This window comes from Botryllus schlosseri, chromosome 13 (genome assembly GCF_051294905.1).
Source record: "Botryllus schlosseri isolate E-star chromosome 13, Bs_hap1, whole genome shotgun sequence".
Classification (NCBI taxonomy): domain Eukaryota; kingdom Metazoa; phylum Chordata; class Ascidiacea; order Stolidobranchia; family Styelidae; genus Botryllus; species Botryllus schlosseri.
Genome location: NC_137248.1, coordinates 16480101 through 16502241, shown reverse-complemented (window position 1 = coordinate 16502241; position 22141 = coordinate 16480101). Strand labels below are relative to the sequence as shown.

At 40.1% G+C, this 22141-nt stretch overlaps 1 protein-coding gene and 2 long non-coding RNA genes across 4 annotated transcripts in view; 1 reads left to right on the top strand and 2 right to left on the bottom strand.

Moving 5' to 3' along the window:
• Window positions 1-22141, top strand: part of LOC145453911 (uncharacterized) — a 131321-nt gene that overhangs the window by 76286 nt on the left and 32894 nt on the right. The gene's annotated exons all lie outside the window — the stretch shown is intronic.
• LOC145454437 (uncharacterized) lies at window positions 810-2602 on the bottom strand. Of its 2 annotated transcripts, none has more exons than XR_013920130.1 (4): window positions 2230-2602; window positions 1765-1851; window positions 1503-1592; window positions 810-1442 (listed from the first exon to the last, which is right to left on the bottom strand). It is a non-coding gene; the product is annotated as an uncharacterized LOC145454437 (long non-coding RNA). The 2 variants fall into 2 exon arrangements; XR_013920131.1 differs by having other exon boundaries at window positions 810-1251; window positions 1379-1442; window positions 1765-2586.
• LOC145454632 (uncharacterized) lies at window positions 8358-15791 on the bottom strand. Its single transcript, XM_080332622.1, has 6 exons — window positions 15654-15791; window positions 15345-15567; window positions 14748-15200; window positions 13072-13327; window positions 12612-12822; window positions 8358-9961 (listed from the first exon to the last, which is right to left on the bottom strand). Exons 3-6 carry the CDS (start codon window positions 14831-14833, stop codon window positions 9708-9710), a joined length of 807 nt encoding a protein of 268 aa, XP_080188748.1. The 5' UTR covers window positions 14834-15200; window positions 15345-15567; window positions 15654-15791; the 3' UTR covers window positions 8358-9707.

Genomic DNA, 22141 nt, shown 5'->3' with positions numbered 1-22141 from the left:
CGTTTTGAGGTTATGAAAAGAGGTATTGTAGGAATAGCGTACCAAAATCATCGTCTACCGGTATTGCTATGCCAGAAACTCTATTACAAATTTCGTATATTGCAGGACATTTATCTCATTACTCAGGGATATCTAGAACTAGATAGATACTTTTCAGATAGAATTATATTTTCCGTTTATTGGTGCATTAGTCATGATAGCCGCTTCACCAATGTGAAGATATACAAATTGAGTTCATACACACACATTTGCATACGATTTTGATTTCTCCATACCAATGACAATTGGCTCTGCAGGAATGTAGAAGTAAATTTCAGCCATTGCAAGGATCTAACTGTTGTGCGATGTGCTCAAGTGCTGTACAAACAGTAATGCATTTATGTTACAATTTTGCAATGCAAAGTTATCTGCTGTTACCCAGTTGAGTAATCTTGTTTGTTGACAGCCGAACCTCACTTCAGTTTATCAAGAATTTGGTCAACCATAAAATTCAATACAACCTGTTTTATAGAATAGAGAGCTACATTAATATAGTGCAATATCGACTGAGAATAACAATGGATCCATACCTCAATGTTCTTGCTACCCTCCAGATGTCAGAGAGCCTAGCAGAAGAGAGAGTGCCAAGAAGATTGGTCAAAGACAGAGCAAAGCCATTGGAATATACCCTGGAGGTCAGCGACACCGATAACGTGACGGCACAACACAACCGAGCACGACTTCAGCGCAGACAGATTGTTCAAAATCACTTCTCTGGAATGTCTTGAGTATTTCATCTCGTGTTTGAACACCAATAACCACACATTCAATTCCTCGTCAATTATTTTTATTACGAGATCCAGTAGCCCATGCTGTAGTCAGAATTGGACAACTAGAAAATCAGCTTTTCAAAATTAGACTATAATGATAATTATGGCTGCATATTTTCCAAATTATAATAGAATTATAGACAGTAGTTATTTTTCAATTAAATTAGAATAGGGATTACTGAATATGTGAAAATTTGGAAAGTGAATCTGCACAACTCGCTCAGTATTGTAGAGTTCTACTGTAGAATTTTCAGCAAAACCAGAAATTAAGTTAGAATTATATTACTGGCATTTTGCACTTACTATTCTAATTATACAGCCAATTATACAGCCAATTAACTAGTTGTCCAAGTCTGGTTTTGGTGCTATTTCGATTCGTTGCTGTATTTTCTCAATTTTGCAGTTCTTTTTCCATTTCCAGTTTCTGGTACTTGACATGCATCTGTAATTTAAAATATTTCATTCTGATATCATGTTGCTCCTTTGCCATTTCCAGGACGCTCATTTCCGAACACCACATTTTGATCACCAACATTATAGTTAAAATATGATTTTTTTCATCAACACACCTGGCTCTCTTTTTCGAGACAATTGGCGTTGAGCTTTTTGTGTTCTCTGTTTCATCTTGCATATCTGAATGTAGTAATGAATAAACTGTGGTTTGCATCACCATCATTGTATGCTAACACTTACCGGTCTGGTGTTCCATCCTGAAGTCTGTCGAAGGAACTGAAGAAAGCATCACATCGCCATCAACAACGAAAAGGGCAGCAATTTCATTTGCTGCAAGAAAACTATGGTTAACAACAGTTGTATTGATTCAATAGAGTTCAAATTCAATAGAGCAATGTTAATGTCAATCAAAACAACCCGCAATGTTCTATTTGAAGTATTCGTGTGGCTATGTTAGTACCAACACGATTCATATGGATTTCAAATTAGTACCTCAACTTACCATCGCTGTTGTGACATGAAGAACCAGCCTCTGTGTTCACATCCTCGTCGATGATGAAGATGCAAACTGAATCTTCGGAATATGCATCTGAATAAACATTTTATTTAAAAATTTTAGTTAGAAATACATTAGAAAAGTTACTTTCAAATTATTTTTTCACGGTTTATCTTAACCTCGCGACACATAGGAAGGATAAATGACTAAAATCATGACTTGACTCGAGTTGGAATAGGATGAATGGATTTGACTCGAGTCACTGCTTCAATATGACATACGGTATGAGAAATCCTGACTCGAAATCAAATCTTCAAGTCAAGTTGCAAGCCTAACAATAATATGGCCAACGAGACTGCTCAGGCACCTGCACTGTAGCAAAGCCAGACTGTTGCAAGTTAAAATTGGATGCAAGTTCCTCTGTCGTTGGTTGTAACATATTAAAAAAGTTTATGTCCTAAATGCACTCACCATTGTTCGTGTGACTATCGAATACGCAATCGTAGTCATACCGATGTTTCAAACATTCAATTTGAGATGGAATAAGGTCTGAAAAGTGATAATAAATATACCAGTGCTATAAAAATCAATTGCAGATTGATCAAGGAGCGGTTCAGATTAGGAATTTGCTGAGCAGTGTTCCCCATGTATCGTTTTCGTATAGCTGATGACGTGCAGCAGTCTCTGGATATGGTTAGTTAGTTGGGAATTACAAAAAGACAATATTTGTTTCTCATGATCATCAAAATTTGTCTATTCAGTTCAAAACGAGCGTTAAAACGTGAGTATGAAGCACGCACAGAGTCACGATAAACACAGATGGAAACAATACATCTCCTACTGCGAATTTTAAAGAATTGTCAGTAAAATTACCTATCGAAAACCTTTTCCAAGGAGTTTGTCAACTGGAGGTGGGCCAGTTTTGGCCCGTTCGACGCGTCGTGATGCATACAACTTTTTTGCTTTTCGTTTCAAATTTTTCAATTCATTCTGGATTTGGCCAGTTGTACGGCTGCACGCGCAGGACCGGTATTCATAGCTGCATATTTCTTACTGATTACATCTCAGGCCGCATCTTTTTGTTTTGCCGTCAGTCTTTTTGTCTTCTTTGGTTTCAATATATTCTTCTATCAATTCAATTATTCTAAACTTTTCCTGTCTGTTGCAATTTTCCGTCCTCGTATTTTATTTCCAAAGTATACTATCGAATTCTGTACAGTGTACAGTACAGTCTGTAAAAAATGTCATACCGGTAATCATAGCATAAGGTACTATCGGCTGTGGTAGGGCCACGCCCATAATATGCGCCAACAGTGGTAGTAGTGTCTGAGTACAATGTTTTCAGCTAATACCACAACTGCACGTCAGAGCATCCAGTTAACACCATCTCAATACCAAATACTAGTGTACCTGTAGCCAGCCCAGACCGCAGTCAACGCGAAGCACACAGCCGATTAACTTTCTAGACACCTCGCTCGGCGGATAACATTTGGCCGATTAAAATTCACCGATTAGTGGCAGATCGGCATCTGTGCCACGGAAGCCAGCCGATTACTGACATTTAATCGGCGATTAGGAATTAATCGACATCTGTGCAATCCACCCTAAGTGTACGTCACTATAACGAAATAAATAAATTGAAATCTAAGCTACAAGAGACGATATCCCGAATAAATTCGGGTAATGTGGGTTTGACCATATTTCAGACAAAACGAATGAAATCCTATCCTACACGAAAGTGTCGACATCGCACAGACGCAAAGGTTTTCTCTCAATTTGATGCACAATTTTATTATATGTAGCAAACGTAATCACAATAGGCTAAATCAGCAATCCTACATTCGAGAGAAGTTAAATATCAGTAACGCTGACCCCAACTTGGAGTTGTGAACGGTAGTTCGGGACTGGTGAATCACCCCTGTAATAAAACGGTATTTAAAATTCAGCCATTTCTTTCAATACATTTCAACGTAATTTTCCAGCACTCTCCGTTCTCGGTATGGCATCGACGAATTCTATTCCCCCGCGCAAACGCTTGTAGGCCGCAAGATTTTCTGAGGTATAGGACATATTTCTTTGTTAGTTTGTTTGGACATAGAATCACGATAATACACGGGTAAAACAGATAGTGGAATCTTGCCTTCGACGATTCGATGGACTTGGTCGGCACATAGCATTGAGTTATTTCGAACAATGAAGGCTTTCGGAACTTCTCCAAATCTTTCATCTGGGATTGTGACAACGCCCACATCGTTAACATCAGGATGGCGTAATATAACACATTCCAGTTCCGTGGGAGATATCTGCAAGAGATTGAAATTATTTATCCAAGTTTATCCGAATTATTCCCCTTAGTTTATTCGTACTACATGCATGTAATCACATTTACCAGGAAGAATGTGATGTTCAGCCCTACTATATATGTATAGTAGGGCTGTTCAAAAATAACCTTTTTTCCCTAATCTTGCGGGTTACTTGATTAAATCGTTAGGTTGCCTTAAGAAATGACGCACACCAAATTTGAATTCATTCCAACCAATATTCGCGGATTTCGTAGAGTTTGAAAATTTTGAATTTGCTTAAAATATCAAAAAAATTTTTTTTTTCAATTTTCCTTCCAACCTTATGAAATTGTTGCACTGTCTTCAAAAACGATGCAAAACAAATTTGACTCAATTCCAAGCTGCAGAAGCCGAGTTATTCAAGTTTTTTGATGATAATTCTGGGATGATCCACCAATCAAGGATAATCCCAGAATTATCAAAGAAAAACTGAAATAACTACACTTCTACGGCTTCGAATTGAGTCAAATTTGTTTTGCATAGTTTTTGAAGACAGCGCAACAATTTCATAGGGTTGGCAGAAAAATTTGAAAAAATTTTTTTTTTGCATTTTCAGGCAAATTCAAAATTTTCAAACTCTACGAAATCCGCGAATATTGGTTGGAATGAATTCAAATTTGGTGTGCGTCATTTTTCAAGGCAACCTAACGATTTAATCAAGTAACCCACAAGATTCAGGAAAAAAGGTTATTTTTGAATAGCCCTAAGTATAGTTATTGTCGCCATGGGCGTGGTCAGGGAACAATAGACGCTGTCACTGTTCCCTTACAATTTTCGACGTTGCATTGGCAATCAAGAACGTCTGGTGTCATTGGAAAGATGTTAATTACGACGATGTTACCGGAGCAAAATTTCCAATCGTTATTTCATAATATCTTGTTGATCGAATTTTTGTAACGATCCAGGGTTAGTTTTTGGCCCATATACACCCCTAATTCGAACCGAGTATTGCGACAATCTTTTGGCCCCGGCGTGCAGCGCGAGCACTGCAGCAAGAATACTCATAGCAAGTCGTATCCCTATATGATATACTTAGTAGCTATTCATGTAGTTTAGTAATACGCATCTCGATGCCGTTGTGATCTGTCTAGCGATAGGGGGGTTGGGCTCAGGAGGCGGTATGGGGGTCGCTGAAGAAAATGTCGTCGCAGTAGATTGTGCAGTAGGGACATACGATTATGTAGTAGAACAATAGCTGTATAGTGTATATACCCATGACTTCTCCTTGCAAATTAACATTCGACAAAATCTGTCAAATCTCGAGGTTTTTCGTCGCGCTCTTTGCGAAATATATGCCGACGACGTTTGCAGCAACTCGTGGGAAATGAATTGCGCGTACCTTTGGATCGTCAATTCATCGTTAAATAGGGTTACCATATTTTGGAATCGGGAAAGGAGGGGACACTTTGTCAAAATTTTCAAACTTAGAATACCGGTGGAAAATCCTGAAAAGTTAGTCAATTTCTCCCACTCCGTAGACGGTGACTAAAAAAAAGATCAACTTTCACTCAGCTCCCGAAATACCCACCAGTCCCGCCTGAGTGTCAGTTCAGTGCTATTTTATGGTATCTCGGTCGAATGTCGCCCTGTGTTTAACCCAAAATTCTAAAAAAATGTGGATAAAATCTCAAAAAGGAGGATATTTAGGCGTCCTCGGATTAAATTTTCAAAACCCCTAAAAAGGAGGACAAATCCTCCTAAACGAGCACGTATGGTAACTCTTACCATTAAAACACTCCCGCCACGCTATCTCGGGTTATTTTCCACAAAATGTTTCAAAATAGGTATTTTACCCTGCAGCGCACAGCGTGTCTAAGTCGAAGATAGAGGCACTGTCGCACTTTTGAGAGTGAGAGCCCTTTGTACCGTAAAGATGCTTTGAATGTTGTTGGCCAGAATGATTAATTAAATTTACTTTTATTTTAAAGCTACAAAAATAAATCGTCGGATAATTCCTCATCGTATCATATGATATTGTGTTGTGTCGTGACCCACAACCTCATATAAACCATATATATATCTAATATGGGTTGCATTGTTTGGCATAGATTCATGTTAAAGTTAATGATTGGGTGCAGTAATAAAAAACGATATTGCTTACTCACAATTGCTGTATCTCTTCCGTGTTTTGGTAGGTCCTCCCGCGCAAGGTCGTACAACGATGTATTTGTTACCAATACGTCCCCGCCGTAGAAAGGCATAGGGTACGTAATTACGCAATACCCCACAGTGTCGTCGTTGTCGGCTGGACGACTTTGTTTGAATCACTCATGAACAGGAAATCAACGCGTAAGCTGCCGGAAAATGAATTTTCCTGGCATTTCAGCTATGCGTTGCTATCATATCGGGAAATATGTGCCGTTGCCATTGACCAAATATGGAATTTTCTTAATATATTGTTGATTTCTATATGTACAAGCAGGGTTACCATCGATCCAAAAACAAGGACGGTAAAAAACTTAGATTACCGTTAAAAAGCGTTTTTGTACATACTTTGTACATACGCACTCGCACTCCAACTTTGGCGTTGAAGAAACTGATGACGAGTGGAAATATCTTCACCTCGATGGAATTAGAGCCGTCAATCGAAATGGAAATAGGCTGTACACTGTACACCAAGTTCAGACAAAATCATATTTTGAGCGTATGGAGCAAGAACTCCAGTTAAAATGCTTGTAGTCTAGGTCCTGGCCATGTTTGCTCATTTTAATCAGATGTAGCCTTGGTAGCCAAAGCTGTCTATATGTGCGACATTCTACGGCAGAAGCCTGGTACGGCTGTTTACTGCTAAAGTACCGTCCGCGGCGATAGCTTGGCACAGCCGACACTGTCATACCACTCACACCCTAGCTATCATACCACCAAATCCTGTGGTATATAGGTAGGGTCTCATAAATTATTTCGGTGAATGAACATACATTACACATCATGTTTTGACTACTCCCCCACGAAAAAATACTCATAATTATAGAAAATATAAATAGGCATTTCGGCGTCGGCCATTACCACCCCACGATGCACGAAGACATATGAAGCTCCTGCCAATATCAGACTCCGGGAAGTGTGCCAAAAAGATTGTCAGCGAGAAAACCTTATCCGAAGAGGATTGCCCCGATGTTTAATTGTCCATAGGTGCTTAAATCGCCCATGCCGAATTATCATGTCGTCACAATCTGCACCCCACACGACAAATAACATCCATTAGAGAAAAATTATCTGCCGTATGGTTGTACATGTATATGCAATTACCACCTATTCATTCATGCACTGTAGAAAATGTTGGCGCCTAGGGCGACCAGGTCACACAAACATTGGTGACCATCAAAATCTTGCGACGGGGTTTTCGGAGGCAAAGCCCCCCAGAAGTTTGGTTTATCACGCTATGGGTGCCCAAGACAATCGTTATTAGGGGGACTGACGAAGTGCTGTTACGTAGGGTTACCATATTTTGGAATCGCAAAAGGAGGACACTTTTTCAAAATTGTCAGACATACAATATGCGAATAAAATCTGGAATAAATTGTCAATTTACCACAAAATTGCGGTTGGTTGACTAAAAAAAGAGTCGACTTTCAGTCTCACATCCCGAAATACAGTTTTTCTTCTATATTTTCAGTTGGTTGATTAAAAAAGTCGTCGCTTACGTTAGAACCACGATTTCCTGTTTAGCATCATTTTTTCCCATTTTTTACTCGAAACTATCCACTATCTTAGCTCTAGAAGCTGTAAAGGAGGACGAATTGCCGAAAAGGAGGACATTCAAGCGTCCTCGAAGGACATTTTCAAAAACCTGAAAAGGGAGGACAATATGGGGGTGGGGGGCGCTAGGGAACGATAATTTTTGAAATGTGGCGCTGGAGGGAAAAAGGTTAAGAACCACTGGTTTAGAGTATCATTGGAGCCGACGAACATCTTTGATATCCAAGTATAGTCATATGATATCGAAGTATAGTTTGGTCACTAAGCGTTTCCTTGTCAAGCACGTAGAAGTGACGGAATCTGGTCATCCAGGTATTCATAAACGGAAAAGCGTCATATTTCAGACATAGAATAGTGAGAATTAGTGTCATTTTGACAATACAAGCTTGATATATGTTCCTTTTTGACAGGTACAGTTTTGAATTGAAGCTCAACGAAGTTTCACTGTCAAGAATTAAAGATTAATTGAATACTTTGTCCATTCATGATGTAGAAGCCATGATGTTTCTATCATCGGCCCTAATTTCCGAATCAGCAAGATCCACGTACCCAACATGATTGCAATAGATAATACATGTATTGATTATACAATGAAGTGAAATACAATACACAGATGTAGACGGGGGAAAGGCGAGAGGATCAATATAACAGTGACATCAAAGTCGGACCACCAAGGGAGCTGTCGTTACACTCAAATTGAAAACCATGTCCACAACCCCTATCTTTACTTCTCCATATAACAACACTCCCTCAGACACGATACGGAAAGAAAACATTAAAACGCGATTGTGTGAACAGATATCCCATTACAAATAACACGGACTTTATATGAATTTTACATTCTGTATACTGTACATAAATCATATTTCAAATCGAATATGGCCCATGACTATTTTTGCCCACTAAACTGTCTTTTCATCACGGCAACAGCCAATTTATATAATGCGTACAATGTATAGGCTCACATCCGGCAAATCAGCTGCTGTCGAAGGCACCTATCAAATGACAAGCCTATGGGAAGCTCATTTGTGCGCTATGGGCGTATGGCGATAAATGATGCTCCCTATCTTTTAAAACGACTGCGGTATATTATGCCTATTCGATATTGATAAACGACACATGCCGTTTGCCGAGGAAATCGGTATTTTGTATAATTGGCATATCCTGTTAACAAAATTTAATAAACGGACACTTGGATAATACTAGAGACTCGGTGGCGTAGATATGGAAACGTTGTGGGACTACGAGAATACTAGACAACGGCAGTGGTAGGATACTATATTAACTGATCTGCGAAGCGGCCAGGCTCAGCAGCTTTATTTCGCAGTGTCGATGATTCAGCGTTGAATACATCGTAGAGCAGGGACCTCAAACACGTGGCCCGCGTCGAAATTTCGAATTTGCAAGTATTTGATAATATTTACGTGTCACATATCTTTTTTATGATCAGAAACGTGAAAATTCACTCTGACATTCACTCTGAACCCTAATACATGAAACCACTGATCAAACTTCACATTGACTATTCAGAATGACAAAACATGACCAGTACCGATACTGTACAATTCTAGGCTTTTCTTTTATTATGGACACTGACTACATTGACTAGAAAATATACTTCCAAAGACTACTATTAAACTGGAACGATGGTAAATTTGAAAGGTTGTTATTTCGACAAGACCAGTACTGTGGGTTTGTGTACTTGAAAGTCGCATTTTGGAATTTGTAAGAGCATAGATGTAGATTATTCTCAGTAATATGAATGTGAGCGGCAAATAATACGCAACTCAAGTAGACATTGAACCTATGGGAATAATTTAAAATAGCGAAAAACCAGGGCGTAACGGGGAAATGTCCGCTACTACCATACGATATGCCGTGAATGATTTTGCTACATTACCACCTAGTTCAAAACATGTCCATGAGGCATTCATCGACGTAGGTATCGGCTTCGACTGCAAACGGACTGTGGACTGAGTTATGTGCGTGCCAAAACGCCTCGTAAATTAACCCAGGACAGTCTGGCCCACTGTCCTCAAATTCTAATCTTGTAGGAGCTCGTTCGCGAGGCCGTTCCGCTCCGTTTACTTTTCCGAACAGTTTCGAATCGATGTGTCTTAACTGGTCATCTTTCTGGAAAACTTCCCGAAGTTCACCTGCAACTGTGAATAAACATTCTCTTAGTTTAAAGCAGTGGTTCCCAACGTGGGCGATATCGCCCCCCAGGGGGCGATTTGTCGGTCTAGGGGGGCGAAAATAACGAAAGGGGCGATGGGGGGCGATGGCGCGTTAAAACGGCTATATTGGAGTCGGGACCGTAACTACCGCACCCCAAACCCCCAATTGGAGGTGGGGGGCCCGAAATCGAAGGAAGCCCAAAATTATTTCGTGAATTAACATGAATGATGGAGTAATTTTTTAGAAATTGCTGCGACTTTTTCAAAAATTTTGATTTTCATGTATCTTGCTGTTGGGGGCCCCGTCACCCCAAAAAAATACGCATGATTTATGGAAATAGGAGACTTCGGCGTCGGCCATTACTGCGCCACGACACACCAAGATATATGAAATTAGAGGCCATGTAACATGCGACTCCGAGAAGTGTGCCAGAACGATCAGCAGCGATGAGACCTTGGCCGAAAAGAAATGCCCTAGTGCAAACGAAAACTTCGATATATAAACATATATGTTTAATTGTCCATAGGCGCCTCAATGGCTGGCGTCGAATGTTCTTGTCCTGGCGACCTTAACCCCACAGGACAAATGCCATCCCGAAATGAAAAAATTATTTGCCAGTAAAGAAATACCAATATGAAATCACGTGCGTCTTTTAGTTTGGTACGTTTTGACGATTTCCATATCTTCTGACATAGCAGATATAGGAGGTCACGAAATAGCATCGTAAAGAAGTCAACATAACAACGATTCCGCCCAAAGATGTGTAACGATTATTTAAGGGTCCTACTTTTTCCAACATACCACATCGACCATATTGACCGATTTAAACATGAATTATGTAAATTTGTCGCGCTTCGCGCGTTTAGGCAAAATACGGTGACTCTCCATAGAGTACATGAAATATGGTATAGCTGATATGTAGCGACAAAAAGCCCACTGACTGAGGGGGTCTGGGGTTTGGCTTTTTACCCTATGGCGCCAAAGACCAACATTTTTTTCGGGTGAGGGGACGAGTGCTGTTTTTGGGTTCCAATATTTGGGGGCGATGATCGGTGTGGAGCTTCAAAAAGGGGCGATGAGTCGAAAAAGGTTGGGAACCACTGGTTCAAAGCAACAGTTCTTAACCAGGCGTCCATGGACCACCTCGGGGTACGAAGCACCAAAGTAGGGGGTAAGAGATAAAGTGTGAGATTATACGCTAAGGACTAAGAATATTCCACAAATCCACATAAAGTATAATATTAATAAATAGATTTGTTCAACTAAAAATGTTATTTGCCGTTGTGCGATTATCCTTTCCAGAGAATTGTTGGTGTCGATTTGGCTACCTACCATTTTGGACAAAAATAAAAAATACAATAGAAGTTACTATAAATAAGAGAGAATGGCTGCTTGCAGCCGTCGGGGTACTCTATATTAATGGTGTGAAAGCTGCTGCTGCGGAACTATCAGACATCGGTATTTCGACGCCAGGTCCAGAACATACTGATACCTTTGAATTTTCGTGCACCTGCGACCAAGCAAACTGCGTTACCAAAGACATCGGTGATGATAACCATTTGGCCCTTAACACACACCACATTGGGCCAAACGTTCGATATGTATAACTCCAGTCGCTGAAATGTACCCTGTCCCCGAAATCCACATAAGTTGTGTAGAAAACCCTACGGGGGCCAACGACCAGCGTTAGGGGGCGGCCTGACTGAGTGCTGTTTCGATTCTGAATGTACGAGAAACATTTCATGACAGATCCAGGGTAAAAGAGCTACAAAGGTTGAAAAAACATTGGCCTAAAGTAACCACTGGGATGCATGTACTTTAACAACCAGACAGGGTGAATAAGGTGTACACATATGCAGTATGATACACATGCAATCATGCAGCATTCACAATCAGGTGGTTTACCTGTCGTTAACTCGCAACTAATAAACCAGGCCAGATCAAAGTTTACCATTTTAGAGATCACGAACCAAGCAATGTGGTGTCATGAAGAAATAAGTTGAGACAGAAATCCATATCTTTGGTCCTTTTTCTCGCTGAATATATTTTCTTTATGAATGCTAAGTAATATTTTTCCACATTACTAAGATTTATATATATATTGGTATTCCGTGAAAAAAAAAACAATAATTTCCAAAATGGTATTCCAATCAAGTATGTATTAAAAAAATGAAGATAGAAACTTATATCAGGATGACGGTAATTAAAATTTCACTACGATCCATAAAAATGTTCATGGAGTATTTCAAAGCTCATGATGCATAATATGCTTTAAAAGCAAATCGAAAATCTTATTTTGAAAAATTACTTAAGTCAACCATTACTGAATGACGGTCAAGCGGTTGTGCTTTTTTGCTTCACCTTGTCGATTGTTTCATTTTAGTCAGTCTTTAGTCCTCCCTGATCATATAGACACCAGTGAACAGATTCTGAGGCTGCATAAATTAGTACATTGCTAGTACTACTACATCGAGAAGTGTCACCAAGTTTCAGCCTACTAGTCATATCCTCCACATCAAGAACGAGTACAATTCGTTTTAATGCGCGCAGGCAATAACCATATTGCCATAATAAATACTAATTGGCCTATTTTACATGAATCTTATCATACACGGTTGAAGTAACCATACTCACTTGTATCGCGGATTGATATCCGTAGCTTTTCTAATTTGCTCTCAGTGCTGATCGATGCTTTAAATTTATCTATCAGAACATTGCGGGAGTTCTGATTCGCTGCTATTTTCCAGAGTGACGTTCCTCGAATACCAATGCCGCACTTTTGGTAGAGGACCGTATTTATACCATCTGACTTGGCGCGGACTGACAAGCGATTACGGATGCTACTCTGAAAATATATAACACACTTCAATTCGTGAAAATATCCCGTGAATCCAGTAGAATTAGCAAAAGGTCCTATAAACCTAATGGATTGAAATTGATGTGTAAAGCCTATATCTAACGTCACTGCGAGTATTCAAACAAAACGCATTGTACTGATGACACTCTCATCTTCTGAATAGCCGGAATCTAAAAGAATCTTGGCTATGCTTGCGATGTTACAATGTACATAGATAGCATCGAAAGCTCAATTAACCTTGAATACTTTTTCTTCCGACTTTTCGTAGTATGGGAAGAGTTTTGATATATATTGGTATATATCATGGACTTCCAATCCAGTGCCATCCGTAATTTCCATCGCCAGGAAAATGATTACATCATACGGTAAAGGCGGCTTGGGCCGATCGTTCAAGGCATCCATGACCGCTGCCGGCCCCAAAATGATGTTAAGAGTCCTTCCCTCTTCTAATGTGAACACAATCCGAGACGAATACCCTCTCTTGTTTCTACGGCTGTGAAGAAATGGTAAATGCTAGGTTATCCAAGCTTTTGACCGAAAATCTATACAGAAAATAGTGTCGCACCGCAAGCATAAAGCTACGCTATAACAACTTTCAGGTAAGGATGAAGGAAATAAGAATAAATTAACTGTTATCCAAGTGTCCGTCCTATATACAATATGAATAGTACTGTTTTTCGCACCTGAGCCACCAAATTACGCTACAATATCTCTCAGCATGAGATCCAACTCGTAATTACACATTGGTGATTACACAACCAATGAGTTCATTACCAATAGTTATGGAGGAGGCAATACACCATAGTGGTCGGGAACCCTTTTTGGCCGAAGAGCCATATCGGTCCAATATTTTCAATTGTTACTCCCAAAGAGCCATGCGTGTCAATCTACTATTACGTCATAATTGAACATTCGTGACGTATTGCTAGCACTAATATATGGGATTCGTAGTGTGTGCCATGTTGTCCTGTCCAGATGAGTAGGTGGAGTCGAACATGGTCACCACATCAGTACACACCCACCGTGTGATGTATCAGTGACGTGAGATTAGGGGAGGCAAGTGAAGCATTGCCTCAGATGTCGTCAGAGATGAGTGAAGGGAAATTGTGAAACGTTCAATGGGTCATGGTATCTTCTATCGATGTTTATGAATGACAAGATTCTGAACATTTTTATTCCCAAAGTCACGGAATTGTCATATTTATTGTTCGAAAATAAAGCGCGAAAGGAGAGGTAAGACTCAAATGAGGCACATGCTGGCCAAGCCTCGTCACCTGTGACAGCGCAACACATTGTAAATAGCTTGGAACTCATAATTACTGATATTAATGAAATGTAATTGTAGCGTTGATTCTGAAAATCCAAGTATTTGATCAAGTCCTAAAATATTCGGCGTAACGTAACGTTGAGTTACACACTCACATTTTCACGGCGGTGCTAAAAACTGATAACCAATCAAGAAAAAGCATTGTCCTATACAAGTGTCGCTATGTCTGCTATTCTCTTTCGTCAATCAAGGTATTGTGCAATCCAAGATTGCTAGGCGCGCGATAGTTGGTCGAATTCTCGAGTGGTGTTTGTCGCTGGTGCGACAGCAACTTGGATTTGGGGATTTTGAAAAAAGTCCTGAGCGAGCCCCTAACCCTGCATATCCCACTGTCTTGACCTCTCAAAGATATGTTTGTGCTACCACGAGAGTAATCATCCTCGCCGCCATAAAACGATCAAGTTGCTGCAATATTGATAAATTAGGTAAAATATTAAATATTTATCAAGGAACCATATCTTATATCTAAACGAGCCACACATGGATTGCGAGCCATAGGTTCTTACTATCTGTATTGTTGTAGTGGGCCGGTCCCGATTCGATGCATATATGCTTATTCAGTATTCAATAATTTCCTTATACGTACTCGTCGATGGCATCCTTCCCTTGTTGTGCCCTCTTCACAAGATCCACGTAAGATGCTGTCTTCAATCCTATTCTTTTCAGCAGCATCCTTAGATGCTCGGCTGACGGCGGCCCGATTTCGGGAAGATAAACTTTGGAGCCGTTTCGAAGCGCTCGATAGACCTTATAGCTAACTGTGCTTTGAGGAGATATATTGCTAACAGGATCCTCTGCGGAGCGTAGTGAGCGATTTTCATTGCTATTACCTTCGACAGGAACATTACTGTGCGGTGATTGTCGGAAAGAATGAAGCAAGGTAAGCGGGTAGCTTTAAGACAATGATGGGTAAACCTCATACCTGTTTCCGGTTAGTGGCAGCGCAATGGGAACGTAGTCAGCCGGAAAACCTGGCGTTGCCTCCAAATTGTATTTCGGTTCCAGAGGAGCAAGATTGGCAATATTCGATTCCCATTGTCTAAAAGTATCAAACAATATAGGTGATTTACTGGATCAAATATTAAACGGTAAAATGCAGGGCTGAGAAAGGGAAGGATTACAATAATATATCAGGCATACCAATCGCTCTTTGAGAAAGAAAGAAAAAGTTTTTTTTTCTCACCGATAACACATAATGGGTGGACAAGCCAACGATGCATTTTCTTTCCCAATTTGATCAAGCTTGTCGACGATTACGTAACTCACACCACCTAATCCACCAAGGTCCTGCTTCTCACATATTGCAGACTCGACGTGATGCTGATGTTCACCTGGTAAATCTGGTAGCGTCTCGCCATCCGTAAGTATTTGCATCAGAGGGATTAAATGATATTGTTGCACGTTGTCTGGCGTTGTCGGGATAAATATATAAAATTGCGAAAAAAGAAAATAGATTAAATCAAGATCACTTGTATATACATAATTTACTTACAAAGTTCCGGATCAAAAGCAATGCTCCTCGCCATTGAATTGTTCAATGATGTGACGAATTACCAACTAATTCGTTCTCGGATGGGCGGATTGATTTAACAGTGGACCCGATTGATTATGATATTTGATGAGGTGAGCTAGATTTCTGAAAATAAAAGCCACCGACTGTTCCATAACTCAGTAGATAAATCCCAATGGTAGAATCACGATGGATGTATATGTCTGCATACTTTAAAAATAGCAATGTGAACAAACACGACACCAGAATTAAGTCCATTTACACTATTCAAGTATTATTATCAATTTACATTAGGGCTACACAACAGGAGGACTGTTGCACAAACACCGATCCTCATCTTTCCCGGTATTTAGTGAGATTTTAAACAAAACCAAATCCGTTCTTTCTGATTAGCTCCATACTAACACTTGCGAGTAAGCGATTTCAAACATTAATTTTATAAAGAAATCAGATTACACATCTACATGTAGTAAAAACCTCTACCACTCCCTTCAACTTGCCCTCCGTACTTTAGAATCGAGAATTAAATAACTAGCGAGAAATGAAAATGCTCGATTCTCCTACTAGCTGTGACTAACTGAACAATAAATACATTAGGCTTATTGCTTTACAGGATTTTGTATACGCAGTTTTACCATATCACATTCCTATGGCTATAAATTATTTCAGGAGATTTAAGTAAAGCACCAATGCAAATTTTAAACATTTGCAACTGGAGTGAAGTACCTTCATTTAAAAAAAATCTCCAGATAAGATTCAGTGTAAATGCCCAGACTATGTACGGAAAAACAGTTGATATGCGCGATCTATTAACCATGACACATTAAATTATAAAAACCGCCAGAAATAAATTTAACTGCGGATCGTACATTGCTCGTGTGACCCAGGATGCACACCCCAGTTCTGTATATTTATTTACTTCTGGTTAGCGTTAGAGGTAGCTTATTGCTCAAGCTTACAATACACGTACAATTATATCGAGCAATGTGCAATTATTTGAAATAATCATGGCGCAATGCTCATGGCTGCGTTGCAGGGATGTTGCGAATCCCTGATAGGTTTTGGTTCGTGTGAACACTAACTTCGATAAAAGGTTCGCTGGTAACCCGAACGGGAACGAGAACCTCTGACGTAACGTGACGTCACAATATCAATTACAAACACTACTTTTCCATCAGGATATAACTATGTAGGCTACATGCGGTACAATACTATAATGGTGAAAAGTATACATGAATAGTTCTCGAAAACGTAATAGTATCATGTCGTCGTATTGCCATTCCAAAACATGATGGCTTCGCAATGACTTTATCCAAAATGGGAATCTTCATCCATAACATTCTTATCAACGGAGCGATAATAGAACAAAACCATTAAAATATGATTTTAACACAAAACGAAAACATGACAATGATTATTCATTCCCAATATGTGTGATTTCTACTTTTCGCTTCCAGATACCAGTTCAAAATGCGAGTGCTTGGAAAGTGTCATCGTATTGTTCGGTCGAAATGCAACACCGTGAGGCCAATCGCTTAATTATAAATGAGCTCATAGGTATTGGAAATAGAACTTCCATCTCAGAAGAACCGTGTTTTGATTCCGAACCCCAATCTCTCCTGTGTACGCCATGATACCTGCGGCCCGTGATTGGCAAGACGGGTACATCACCAAAAACCACATGCGAGTGTGTCTTGACCTCCGCGGAACCCCGGAGACTGGCTCCGTTTTCCGAGGACCACCAGTTAAGAACCACTGGTATTTATTTATTTAATTTGAGAGATATTACATTCCTGAAACTACTCGTTGAAGTTATCCGGACACTGTGTTGATTAGAATTTCCTCTATTCCACCTGTTTATTACGGGAAGAGGAGTATTGGCAAGTGATTCTGCCTTTCCAAGCACTCTCCTATATCTCTATAATGATTGGTGCGAGTTTTTGATGCACTCAAATCGTTAAAAGGTTGCACTTCATTTAAACGACAGTTTTAGTAAAAAGTTGCATTTAAAAAATAACAAGAGACAATCAATACTGAACTTTGACAACAAGAAAACAATTGTCGTAAATTACATCTACCACTCTACCCTCATTCAATCAATCCTGGAAGCATTCTTGCAATCTCACATACACCTCCCATACTTAACTTACACTGTGCCTCTAGAACAGCGGTTCTCAACCTTTTTTGACACGCGCCCCCTTTGGCGATGGTCAAAAAAATCGCACCACCCTGACCCCTCCTCCTTACATTTATCGTCATGTCAAAAATAGCACATCATCTAATACAGAGGTGGGCAACCTTCTTGCAAATCATGGCCGCATTTCGATTACTTATGTAGCCGAAGGCCGCACTCCAGGGCATAGCCGCAATGAACGATCTGGGCGCAAAATATCTATGGAAAACTGTCCATATCCATTCCTGATGAACTCCGGACTATTCTACTTTTCACAACGGCCGATTGTACGCACCGAAATCGCGTGTGGCAATGTTATGAATAGTTGCTGGGAGTGCATAATGTCGCGCTGGGCGCGAAAATTTTTCAGAGCAGCGAATGAATTGGTATTTCTTGAGGATTCCCATTCCTGCTCCAATTAAAAAGGGCGCTACTGCATTAAAATCGGAAAATGAAGTCTTGTTGAATTGCGCGGAGCGCGAAGAAAATTTCAAGATTAAATAAAATCTCTCAAAAATTCGGGAGTGAATTCGTAATTGTAATTTGCATGTCTTCGGTTGCCAACACATATTAATTGAATTAGGCGTCGACGGCCACACAAATTCCCTTCTACGGCCGCATGCGCCCGTACGGGCTGCCCCCCCCTGATCTGATAGCATACATTACGCCAATTTTGAATCCGCATTCCAGCTGTTTAGTCTTTTACATTGCTGACAAACTTCCCTAAATTTGTTTGAAAATACCAAAAAAAACATTGAAAATGACATAAATTAATTTCAATGTAGGTCAGGGGTGGGCAACATACGGCCCGCGGGCCGGATCCGGCTTTCCGTCTTACATGATAATTTGGTCAGCGGCCCCTGTGTGTCGAGATTCCCCAATACTTGCTTACTGCGTCAAATTTCAGTGACTGCATGTTATTATATACGTGTATGCGCACGCGCAGCTTACGAGAGTGGAGCTTACGCTCAAGTTCGACGAAGCGAGAAGACTTGCATTATCGGCAATTTCGGGATCTACTCAATACCCTAATGTCGTTTGTGGTAATCACGGTGTTTGTCGATTACAATGGTTATTTGCACCAGGCCGATATTTCATATTTTTGATTCCGTAACCGCCGAATTGTAACAAGGCACACTTCTAGGCTTTTGTAGGATACCGCTTATGTCACGGGGTCGCCAACTCAAAACGGATCGCAGGCCACTTTTCAAATTTCGTGGAGGCCGCGGGCCGCATGAATTCAATATCGAGATAAAATAGGCCACACAGTTGAACAACGACGCTATCTCGTCACCTACTCAACCCGAATGAAATGAATTGATATCTTGGTAAATTTGGGGTACCGGGCTCATCAGACGCCTTGAAATCTTAATTATGAATTCCACAATGTGTTGATTGATCAGAGAGAAGCAGAGATGACAGCTTCATATTCATGACAATGCTGTTCTCAAATCCACATTGTCTTCGTCATTATCGGCGAGAAATGACTTTGACGTGACATTGCTCTCGGTAAAATACATTCATTAAATACGATTTTTTCTTTGTATAACTGGGTAAATGTGCGAATAATGTATCGATTCAGCATTCCGGCCCGCCAAGTAGTTAATTTTTCTATATCCGACCTGCCGACTGAAGAAGTTGCCCGCCCCTGATGTAGGTTGTACTGAGACTAATCCTGATGCTGGTAGTGACTACAGAGAGCACGGCGTTGTTCTGTCCTGCCATGCTAGATTTTAAAAGTTTTAGAAATGAGTTAAATTGTGTTGATTTATAGCCAAATTGAGGGCGAAACCGGGCAATCTATATTGCATCTAAGTCTGTCATAGGCAGTGCAGTTCGCCAGCTATTAACAACAGCTACCTAGCGCACAGAGATTTAGGCTACTGCCAAAGCTATAAAGTAATGAATGACTTGCACATAGGAATTTAAAATTTGCTCAAATGAAGTTGAAGTCAGCCTATACTCCGTTGAGCGCGATTGCTGGAGCCTGAGTTTAGCAAGCTTTCTAGAATACGAATTAAGTTTAATCTTCAATAATCGTCTGTTCAGAATGGTTGTGAAACACAGCTTTAGTCACAATTTATACAGACATTGACAAAATTGACACATAACTCTCGCGCCCCCCCCTGACAGCCTTCCGCGCCCCCCCCAGGTTGAGAACCCCTGCCCTAGAAGATGACCGGTACATTTTAAAGTCTCAGATTCTAAGTTCAAAATATTACTTGGAGTGAAAATGATTAGCAGGCCGCACAAAAATCTCAGGCGGGTAGCTGGATGGACATCCCAGATTTATTTTGTATCGTCAGTGTTAAAGCTTCTTACTAACAGAATAACGAATGCACTTTTATACATACCCAATTTACCTAACCTTTCTCAACAAAACTTGACCTCGAAAGATTACACACAGCCTCATTCAGTTTGTGCAGGCTTGGCTAAAATTCAAGTCAAACTTCCACTTCTAAATTAGTTCGGGGACTGTCATGCTCGGCCGGGATTCTCGAGCTTCTAGCTTGCTAGACAACTGTTTTTTCATAGATAACATTGAGACGCAGCTAATCCGTCACGTAACTCTTTGTTATGCAAATAAAAGTGAATAAAATTATACTAGAAATAGTTAGAAATCTTTTTTTTAATTATTCCTTTACATTTTCACAATAATTGATAAAAGAAACAGGAAAATATAACCATCACTCTACATAAATCTCGAGTATTTAGGAAGCTGCCGGAAGATGTGAAAAAAGTTACGAAGTTGCAAAAACTTGTCCTAATGATCAGATATTATCTCGGTGGTAGTCAATAATCATAATGCACTTCGTGTCATTCGTAGCATGAGCCACGCCGATATTAGAAAACCTCTTAACATGGAATGATATGGAGCAGTAATTATGGCGCCAGGTTCGTCCCAGTTTTGTGCTGAATTTACTTGTTTTACTGTAAGCCTTACACAGCGTTTGAAATTCTGGTGAATATGATTGAGTTTTGATCACAGATTTGTAGATGATCGGAACTTTCTTTCATTCCACAAAAAAGTACAAAGGTAGAACCAAGCAATGTTCATTTGCGGACGCAAACGTGGAGCGAACGTTTGCATTATACCTACTGCGTTGAGAGCCATATCTTCATCATCAAGCTGTACTAACTTTTGTATCGGTTTTCAACTGATATAGTAACTGAACACTCACAAATATCAGCTCACTAAATAATAGTAACGCATCTGTCTATCTATCTACACAGTTCACGTTAATAACGAACAGAAGTATCCATTTCAATTAATATTCAAAGAATCGCGATGCGCCATAATCGTGTATTTTATCTGTAGTTACTATATTGTTACATCTACCTGCACCAACTGTTGAACTGAATGAAGCTGAAGATTGAATTCCTATTTTTATATGGCCGAACTTCCCTGTCGTGAGACAGGTTCGTATACTCTCGTTGTGCTGACGGTAGTCGCAGCGATGCAATACCCATTGGTCTTTCGCAGCTGCATATCAAAGTCTACCAATATGACGGCTCGGCCGGGGGATTAAGAATATATTAAAGCGGATCGTATGCCCCCAGCCTGCGACCGAGATAAGATAACGCAAAATATGATTGTTCTGGCGCAGACTGGGGGCAATCGAGCTAATACCGTTCCTCTTTAATCCCCACTCTGAATCAACTCTTCAGGCTTTAATATCCCGTGGTGAGGGTGCAATGGCTATTGCGTCGGCCCTTATCAGCCGACTAATTATAATTTCATAAATCGTAACAGCTTTCTAGACGAAGCAGTAGTTTTCTTTTGTTTCGCTACTGCCTAGGCAAGATGGTTATCTCTTTGCTCTGAAGTAAAGACAATTTAAAATCCATTGTCCGATTGCAAATGGAAGTTAGAAGCGATAATGACCTGCATGTTAATTGCGGCTATGACGGTGGCAAAGTGGGTCGCACGGAAGTATTAGTACAACGTCTCAGGCCACAACCGAGAACCGCTATTTACTAAAAACGCAGCAATGACATTGTTGGCTGTATTCGTGGTGCTTTGACTGCTATGATCATTTTAGACCAGTCTTATATTTCCTATTTTGATTTCTGGTCTGCCGACTTGCAGCATGGCCCACTGTCGTAAAAGGCTTTTGTAAGACACCACTTACGTTGATCACATTGGGAGGATGAGCATGGACAATGTTAACATTTAATTCTCTCTTATTTGTGTTGCTGCTCCATCGCTTCATACCAGAAAATATGCTTCCACAGATAAGGATGTTAACGAACATGCGGCATATTTTCAGCAAGACTTTATCAGCGGATGAACTGG